This window comes from Scardinius erythrophthalmus (genome assembly GCF_964197995.2).
Source record: "Scardinius erythrophthalmus genome assembly, chromosome: 21".
Classification (NCBI taxonomy): Eukaryota; Metazoa; Chordata; class Actinopteri; order Cypriniformes; family Leuciscidae; genus Scardinius; species Scardinius erythrophthalmus.
This window is the reverse complement of record NC_138241.1, coordinates 23395302-23404298: the sequence shown is the minus strand read 5'-3', so window position 1 is coordinate 23404298 and position 8997 is coordinate 23395302. Positions and strand designations below refer to the sequence as shown.

The window sequence follows — 8997 nt, the reverse complement described above, 5'->3', positions numbered from 1 at the left end:
GACTGAGAACCATGGCCTCGGATTTGGAGGTGCTGATTCTCATCCCAGCCGCTTCACACTCGGCTGCAAACCGCCCCAGTGCATGCTGGAGGTCCTGGTTTGATGTGGCCAGCACGACAACATCATCCGCAAAGAGCAGAGATGAAATCGTGTGGTCCCCAAACCTGACCCCCTCCGGCCCCTGGCTGCGCCTAGAAATTCTGTCCATAAAAATTATGAACAGAACCGGCGACAAAGGGCAGCCCTTCCGGAGTCCAACATGCACCGGGAACAAGTCTGACTTACTGCCGGCAATGCGAACCAAGCTCCTGCTCCGGTCGTACAGGGACCGGATAGCCCTTAGCAAAGGGCCCCGAACCCCATACTCCCAGAGCACCCTCCACAAGATGCCGCGAGGGACACAGTCGAATGCCTTCTCCAAATCCACAAAACACATGTGGATTGGTTGGGCAAACTCCCATGAGCCCTCCAGCACCCTGTAGAGGGTATAGAGCTGGTCCAGTGTTCCACGACCGGGACGAAAACCACACTGTTCCTCCTGAATCCGAGGTTCTACTATCCGCCAGATTCTCCTCTCCAGTACCCTGGCATAGACTTTCCCAGTGAGGCTGAGAAGTGTGATCCCCCTATAGTTGGAGCACACCCTCCGGTCCCCCTTCTTGAAAAGAGGGACCACCACCCCGGTCTGCCAGTCCAAAGGCACTGTCCCCAACCGCCACGCGATGCTGCAGAGGCGTGTCAGCCAAGACAGCCCCACAACATCCAGAGACTTGAGGTACTCAGGGCGGATCTCATCCACCCCCGGTGCCTTGCCACCGAGGAGTTTCTTGACTACCTCGGTGACTTCAGCTTGGGTGATGGACGAGTCCGCCTCTGAGCCCTCAGCCTCTGCTTCCTCAATGGAAGACGTGACGGCGGGATTGAGGAGATCCTCGAAGTATTCCTTCCACCGTACGGTGATATCCCCAGTCGAGGTCAACAGCTGCCCAACTCCACTGTAAACAGCGTTGGTAGGGCACTGCTTCCCCCTCCTGAGGCGCCGGACGGTTTGCCAGAATCTCTTCGAGGCCGACCGATAGTCCTTCTCCATGGCCTCACCGAACTCCTCCCAGGCCCAAGTTTTTGCCTCCACAACCACCCGGGCTGCAGTCCGCTTGGCCCGTCGGTACCCATCAGCTGCCTCAGGAGTCCCACAAGCCAGCCAGGCCCGATAGGACTCCTTCTTCAGCTTGACGGCATCCCTTACTTCCGGTGTCCACCACCGGGTTCGGGGATTGCCACCTGGACAGGCACCGGAGACCTTGCAGCCACAGCTCCGAGTGGCCGCGTTGACAGTGGAGGTGGAGAACATGGTCCACTCGGACTCAATATCTCCAGACTCCCTCGGGATCTGGTCGAAGCTCTGCCGGAGGTGGGAGTTGAAGATCTCTCTGACAGGAGATTCGGCCAAACGTTCCCAACAGACCCTCACAGTACGTTTGGGTCTGCCGAGTCTGTCCAGCTTCCTCCCCTGCCATCGGATCCAACTCACCACCAGGTGGTGATCAGTTGACAGCTCCGCCCCTCTCTTCACCCGAGTGTCCAAGACATACGGCCGGAGGTCGGATGAAACGACCACAAAGTCGATCATTGACCTCCGGCCTAGGGTGTCCTGGTGCCATGTGCACTGATGGACACCCTTATGCTTGAACATGGTGTTCGTTATGGACAAGCTGTAACTAGCACAGAAGTCCAATAACAGAACACCACTCGGGTTCAGATCAGGGGGGCCGTTCCTCCCAATCACGCCCCTCCAGGTGTCACTGTCGCTGCCCACGTGGGCGTTGAAGTCCCCCAGTAGAACGACGGAGTCCCCAGTCGGAGCACTTTCCAGCACCCCTCCCAGAGACTCCAAGAAGGCCGGGTACGGCCCGTAGGCACAAACGACAGTGAGAGACCTATCCCCGACCCGAAGGCGCAGGGAAGCGACCCTCTCGTTCACCGGGGCGAACTCCAACACATGGCGGCTGAGCTGGGGGGCTATAAGCAAACCCACACCAGCCCGCCGCCTCTCACCATGGGCAACTCCAGAGTGGTGGAGAGTCCATCCTCTCTCGAGGAGTGTGGTTCCAGAGCCCAAGCCGTGCGTACAGGTGATCCCAACTATCTCTAGTCGGAATCTCTGAACCTCACGCACAACCTCAGGCTCCTTGGGAGGTGACGTTCCATGTCCCTAGAGCTAGATTCCGCGTCCAGGGATCGGGTTGTCTAGGCCCCCGCCTTCGACTGCCGCCCGATCCACTTAGCACCGGCCCCTTACGGTCCCTCCTGCAGGTGGTGGGTCCACGGGAGGGTGGCCCCATGTTGCTCCTTCGGGCTGAGCCCGGCCGGACCCCATGGGGGGAGGCCCGACCACCAGGCGCTCGCATACGAGCCCCAACCCCGGGCCTGGCTCCAGGGTGGGGCCCCGGCTGCGCCATGCCGGGCGACGTCACGGTCCTCGAATTTATAGTCGTCATAAGGGTTTTTGAACCGCTCTTAGTCTGACCCGTCACCTAGGACCTGTTTGCCTTGGGAGACCCTACCAGGGGCATATAGCCCCAGACAACATAGCTCCTAGGGTCATTCGGGTACTCAAACCCCTCCACCACGGTAAGGCGGCAGTTCAAGGAGGGGCAGTTCATTGGCAGTATCCCATATAGTTAAAACACTCAGGGGTGTGAAAATACACATAAATGTCATTTTGTTTAATATATAATATAGTATATATATATATATATATATAATATAGTTGTACTGTATGTATAGTTTATGTTTAGTCGTAGCTAAACTTAACTGTCTGCTATAGCGAAAAACATGGTGGAGGTGTCATTACTGTAGTTTACAGGAAACAGTGTGTTATTATATATTTCATGCTTGTCATTTTTCTGTAAACCAAACTCTTTCCTTTTTAGGTAAAGATCTTTTTCTGTCATAAGCATTTTGTATTCTTGGTAAGAGGAAGGATATTATGTTGTCGGAGGATACAAATAGTCTAGTATTGGTGATTCACTACTTCCACATTTTCTCTCACATTCTCATGTTTTATTTTGATTTTGAGGCCTACACTTGCAATTAAGTAAATTTCACTGTTAGTTTCTAACGGACACTTCTCCAAAACCCTGATATCATCTTCTTGTACACAACAACATGTGGTTGTTCTCAGGAAAGTTCTCAGCATCTAGTTATTTCCTGTTAATTTTAGCGCTTCATCATAAACTTTTTTCAGTTTATTGCCAAGGCAACATTTCTAATTTTCGTTTAGTTTAAGTTTTTCAACCAGTATTTATATTTTATTTTATTTCAATTAGCAGAAATGTTTTGATAGTTTTAGTTTTAGTTAACAATAACAACCCAGTTGAAATGCATCTCATCACTTTTGTGACATGCCCCAATTTTACCATATAAGATTTAATTATAATTAGTTTAATGGGACTGCTTAAAGGGAGGAAAATGTAAATGTTTTACTAAAATTAGAGGGTTTTTTTACTGAATTTACTGAAAAAATGTCCACGGCCTTCCAAACCTGTATAACTTTTTCTTTTCTTTTGTTGTAACAAAAAGAAGATATTTTGAAGAATGGTCTCACTCATTATATTTTTGGAACAATATGAGGGTGAGTAAATGATGACAGAGTTTTAATTTTGTGGTGAAGTATAGAGTATTTAAAAAGGCAGATGTGTATTATAGTATAATAACTAGTTAATATAATGCTTGAAGGAATGAAAATAGATGAGTGAGAATGTACCAGTTGGCTGTGATTTAGAAAAAATATTTATGATGATGCACAATGAATGAATGAAACAAAAACATTTATTTAAGATTATTTCAAATTATTTTTTAATGAATTTAATTTGAAATAATAATAATTTAAATTTAAATTATTATTTAAATGTAAGATTTAAAGCAAGTTTATAGAATACAATGAAATATCAAATGAAATTATGAAGAATTTTGTATTAAACAAAGTAAAGACTATTACGATAAGAGGTATACAAGTAAAAAAAAAACATTTATCATACATGCATTCTTGCAATAAATAAAATATGAAATAATAAGTTATAAAAAGTAACAGTGAAACAGAATGAATAAAACAGATAACAACATTCACAGTTCTCACAAACTGAACATAAAATGTATCCTTCATACACCTAAAACTGGTATCACTGTCCAATAAAAGCAGGAACGTGCAATTATAACGCTGTAAAAGATGATTCCTATTGATTGCCAAAAGTAGCTGCCATGTATCATTTGAATAGCATAAATAATTGGCATGTGCATTCTGTGCAGACAAAACACTACCCTGAGTGGCTAAGCATTTACATTTGTGCTGTAAAGTGTCACAGTTAATCCTTCTGTGGGTACTTGGAGCCTGCTGTATATGTGGGTAAACCCGTATGCATTGAGATCCAATGGTTGTAGTTGGTGACTTTTGTATAAACACCCGGGTTATGCTTTTCTGCACACTCTTTTCCCCAGCTAATGATACCGAAAAGGAACATGGTGTGATTTATTTCACACACCAGAGGCCCTCCTGAGTCACCCTGAAAGCAGAAAAGATACCGTTTTTATGAAGATATTTTGCAATTTCATTTGTCAGGGCTAAATTTCCTATTTATCCGTCATTGGTAAAATATTTTCTTGTTTACCTGGCAAGCATCCTCCTCCCAGTCTCTACCAGTTGCGCACAACATGTTCTTGTTGACCTCGTCCTTACTGTAATGATCCTGGCATTCGTTCTGGGAAATAAGCTTCACTTGAGCCTGTTTCAGAATTCGAGAGTATTCAAAGCCACCTTTAAAAAAAACAGATAAAAAAGCGATGATGACATGTTACATTTTATCTCACATATTTACATAGTTCTGGTCCTGACATTCTACACTGACGTCCAGAGTGACAAAATGACATCACTAAAATGTCTAGCTGCTAGATTTTTAGAGATCCCGTACAGTATGTCATATCACAATTATAGGATGTCCCAGATTGTGTTATATTTCATAGAACAGCTTTGTGGACACACCATGTTGCCCTCATATCTTGTTGTCGCAGGAAAGAGATCATTGTTACTCTTCTAGGATACACTATCAGCATACAGTCTGATGTGACGTCTTACCCTTTTGATGCCTTCCATAACCAGCAATATCACAGTAGAATCCTGCGGGAAGCATCTGCTGGAAAGGGGGAAGACATGCGGTTCTCACAGAGTTTGTCTTCACTGCGCATTGTCCATTGCTGCCCACTATCTTCAACAGGGCTAAAGGAAGTGATTTACACTTTTAATTGCTGGAATAATACAATATAAGGCAAATAGTAAAATATAATGCAAACTTACCCATGTCATGGTTATAGTTTTCAGTTGTGTAGTCATAGTCCTCATGGACCACAAGCTTGCTCACTGTGAACCGCTGCTCTTTGACAGAGTTGGTTTCATTGATGGCATTCTTTCCCAGAATGACAGAGTATTTCTTTGTTTGAGTGTTCTTACTATTCAAAACGAAGAAACAATACAATTATATATTATATTATATAAAATAAATTATACCAATGTAATGACACTACATTCTGCATTAAGCAGTTTTATTGCACAGCCCTCTGGAATACTTGATTCTGATCACAGCAAACTGGAGTGTTATTGCCACCTACTGAAACTTAATGCAAATCTACTCCAACTGCTGGACTGCTTAATAGTTGCTTATTAGTTAGTTTTTCTTTTCTGTCCTACCGATTTTTCCTGAATCGGCACTAATTTGATGTCTCTTGTATTACAGTATCACCAACTGGCGCCATCTTACTAGTGAAATTGAGTACAAAGAACTTTATTATTAACACTACTGTAATGCAGTTGCAGTGTTCATCGTCTTATTGATAAGCCAATTGTTTTGTACATTGTGGTGGACTATTTATTCAGGATAATATTTTAATCTTTGAGTACTAAGCGGGATACTGTCAGCCGGTCATTAGGCTACTGCTAAAATAAACCGGATTGGGTGATACGAGACCCTGACTCTGGAACAGACTGTACATTAGCTTACATAGCGCTCAAATGAGGTCAAACTTTTCAGTTAACAACAGGTTGACATACCCAGCAGGGAAGCAGTGGGCTGCAGTGAGAACCCAGCATGGCGCAATGAGGGTTCCTCCACAAATGAATCCCTCTCCTTTGAAGATAGCGGCCATCCAAGGCTGTGACTCAACACTTGACCTTGATCCTCCGATTATCTTTGTAATGCGTTTTAAGCGTCGCTCCCCACATGTTGATTCTGATTAATACATGAGAAACATCAGAAACATGTAGTCTGTGAGGAGAGATCATTTTCTAGGCAGTGCATAAGGAAAGAAACAGCATGTAAAGATATCCCAGTTAGGGGTTTTCCTAACATCAACATTGAATCATTTAGGATTTTTGCTTAGAATGGACATTAAAAAAGGTAAACTGATCAAATTGTTACCTGTGTCCTGCTTTGGTGGGACATGTGTTGGTGGACTCTTGGCTGCATGAGCAATAATAGGTCATATTAGTCAGTCTGCTATCAAATTACCCATGACTTAAATAAGCAAAAAAGATGGACTTCTACTTACTCGGCTTCATTTCCATGCGGGGGATGTCACATTTTTCCCGTACGTAACGGTCTCTTTTCCTTACAATGCACCATGGCGAAATCCCGTTAGCTGAATTTCTGAAAAAGCAAAACATTCAGAGGTCAGAGGTTTCACCCTAGCCTTTTTAATATAATAGTGTCAGCAAAATAATCTTTGTTTTTACACTCCATAAATGGGGAACAAAAAAATATTAATGTAAATATAGAATACCTGCAGTAGTTATGATTGCAGTTTCTGAAGTATCGGTTTGGGATGGAATTCCACTTTAAACACATCCGTCCATTGACTGTCACTGACAATTTGTATGTACTCTCATACCTTCCATCAAGTCTGCACTCATCTGAGAATAGAAAAGTTATGAATAAACCTATGTTCAAATGCTAAAATAGAACTTTATGTTGTATCAATTAACACGTTCTTGGAAAACTTTAATGTTAAAAAATCAAACGAAATTTACCTTCTCCTGGAGTCAAAACGTTTTTCATCTAAAAACAGAAATATAAATATTAGCTGCGTGGGAAAAAAGTGTGATTCCATTTAAAGACACTGTAGGAAGTAGGAAATTTCACTTCTGTTTTGTTTTTCCACTTACTGCATCAGTTAAGCTCAGGGCGCATGTCAACAGTAATATTCTGAGAACAAACATCATGTTGACCGTAAACCAACCGTTCACCGTAAACAAACCGTTCCTTGTTTGGAGATCCTAAAAACATTTTGAAGAAGTGAGCTATATATTTATAAGAAACATCTCTAAAAGAAAAGACATTTGTAAAGTATTTCAAAAGTATATAAATAAACATGTTTTGCCAAGAAAATATTGAAATCATATGACTTTGCAGCACTGACTCTGCAAGTAAACAGGCATAAAATGTTACTAATTACTAATTATTCATTGTTCAGTCAGTGTAGCCTATTACACAAATAAAAAGTGCTCCTGCAGTACTTTTGAATTCATTTTTGGCACATTTCAGATATGCTCAAATACTCTGATTTGGACTTTTCATGAATTGCATATTTGTATCCTTAAGTGTAGTTAAAAAATGTTTTACTTTATATATAGTGCCCTTATATAATTACTAAAATAAAGTTTAGCTTTCCATTACATTTAAGGTCATTTGGAAAAAGTTTAGTTAAATTATTAAATTGTCCTGCTCACTATTAGGGGGAAAAAGGGTTCTTTGGGGGACCCAAAATGGTGAAACCCCCCATCTGAAACCTTTCTTTTTAAGAGTGTAACATAAATTAAGTAAGATAAATATTAATTAATCCATATGCTCACATTTTCGAAGAAAAGGTTCTGTATAGAACCTTAAATAATTCTATCAGGCGCTTAATTTATACCTTTTAGGGGTTTCTATCATGGGATAATTTTATGGATTTAGTTTTAATTTATTAATTAATTTCGTTTTGATTTTTATTTTGATTTAATTTTATGAAATAAACAGCTTGTAAACATACTTTATCACAAAGGCATGAAAGATAAACATGAAAATAATTTAAGACATTTCTCCTTATATAGAACTTGTATAAAAGGGCATAAAGGGTTCTTTAAAAATTGAGTCAAGAACCCTGGAGTCTGAAGTGTATATGCATAAATCAAGTCAATGAAAAAGAGTTGTACATGTAAAATATGCAAATGTGTAAGAATGAAAGCAAAGCAGAATCACAAAAGAGTTTTTGGTGCTTACCTTTCTGATAGTAGAGACAGTTTGCTTGCAGATGTTGCTGTATGAAGCTGAATAGGGTTTACTGAGCACTCACTGTCATGTGCTTGTTAGTGTTCCTTGATTTATAGTGACGAGTCCATGATTGTCTGAGGAGGCCTGGCCTCAGGGAAACTGGCATGCGCCGTGCAGTAAACACAGATTGTGGGCTATGCTTTTTGCGGAAGCTCATATGTGACTCATGCTAAATTACTCAGTACCTCCTTAATTTTTTCTCACATGTTAAAGAGGAAATATTCCTAATAGGGACTTTGCCCCTGAAGCAATGACAATCGTTGTGGTTTTTATATTGCACTGGGTATTTCACAACACGTCATAAATTAATGTGAAAGTTGGTGAAAATGGGTATCTGCAAGGGTTAATATTACTCTAAACTGTCAAGGTAAATAATATAAAAAGAACTAGGTTAATTAGATATCAAAACTGATGTTGTGTGTTGTGTCCCATATAGGTGAATCATTATCATCATTCATCTGTTTGTCATGGTCAGTCAATTTTAACTCGGAATGGAACTATTTTTAAAATTGCTGTAACCTTGCATTTCGTCATTGTTTCCTAACATCCGGAGCCATTCACGTTTTACTCTCTGCCCCATGCATGCATGCATGCCACTGTCTGCATGCCTGGGATATCATAAAGTTGAAATATTGGGCTT

General features: G+C 41.8%; 1 protein-coding gene across 1 annotated transcript; it reads right to left on the bottom strand.

Moving 5' to 3' along the window:
* Nucleotides 1-3955: 3955 nt before the first annotated feature.
* Nucleotides 3956-8508, bottom strand: plaua (plasminogen activator, urokinase a). Its single transcript, XM_081351346.1, has 11 exons — nucleotides 8307-8508; nucleotides 7211-7321; nucleotides 7076-7103; nucleotides 6829-6958; nucleotides 6598-6695; nucleotides 6468-6509; nucleotides 6101-6278; nucleotides 5351-5502; nucleotides 5132-5272; nucleotides 4668-4813; nucleotides 3956-4562 (listed from the first exon to the last, which is right to left on the bottom strand). The coding sequence occupies exons 2-11, from the start codon at nucleotides 7265-7267 to the stop codon at nucleotides 4365-4367; spliced, it is 1170 nt and encodes a 389-aa protein (XP_081207472.1). The 5' UTR covers nucleotides 7268-7321; nucleotides 8307-8508; the 3' UTR covers nucleotides 3956-4364.
* Between the last annotated feature and the right edge of the window lie 489 nt (nucleotides 8509-8997).

What these genes read in the sequence shown, in the direction of transcription:
- plaua (XM_081351346.1), bottom strand. Translation starts at nt 7,267, where the DNA reads ATGATGTTTGTTCTCAGAATATTACTGTTGACATGCGCCCTGAGCTTA. An exon ending in CCCTGAGCTTAACTGATGCA is followed by an intron (nt 7,104 to 7,210) that starts GTAAGTGGAAAA and finishes TTCTGTTTTTAG; the next exon opens with ATGAAAAACGTTTTGACTCC. An exon ending in GCCCACTGCTTCCCTGCTGG is followed by an intron (nt 5,503 to 6,100) that starts GTATGTCAACCT and finishes CGTTTTGAATAG; the next exon opens with TAAGAACACTCAAACAAAGA.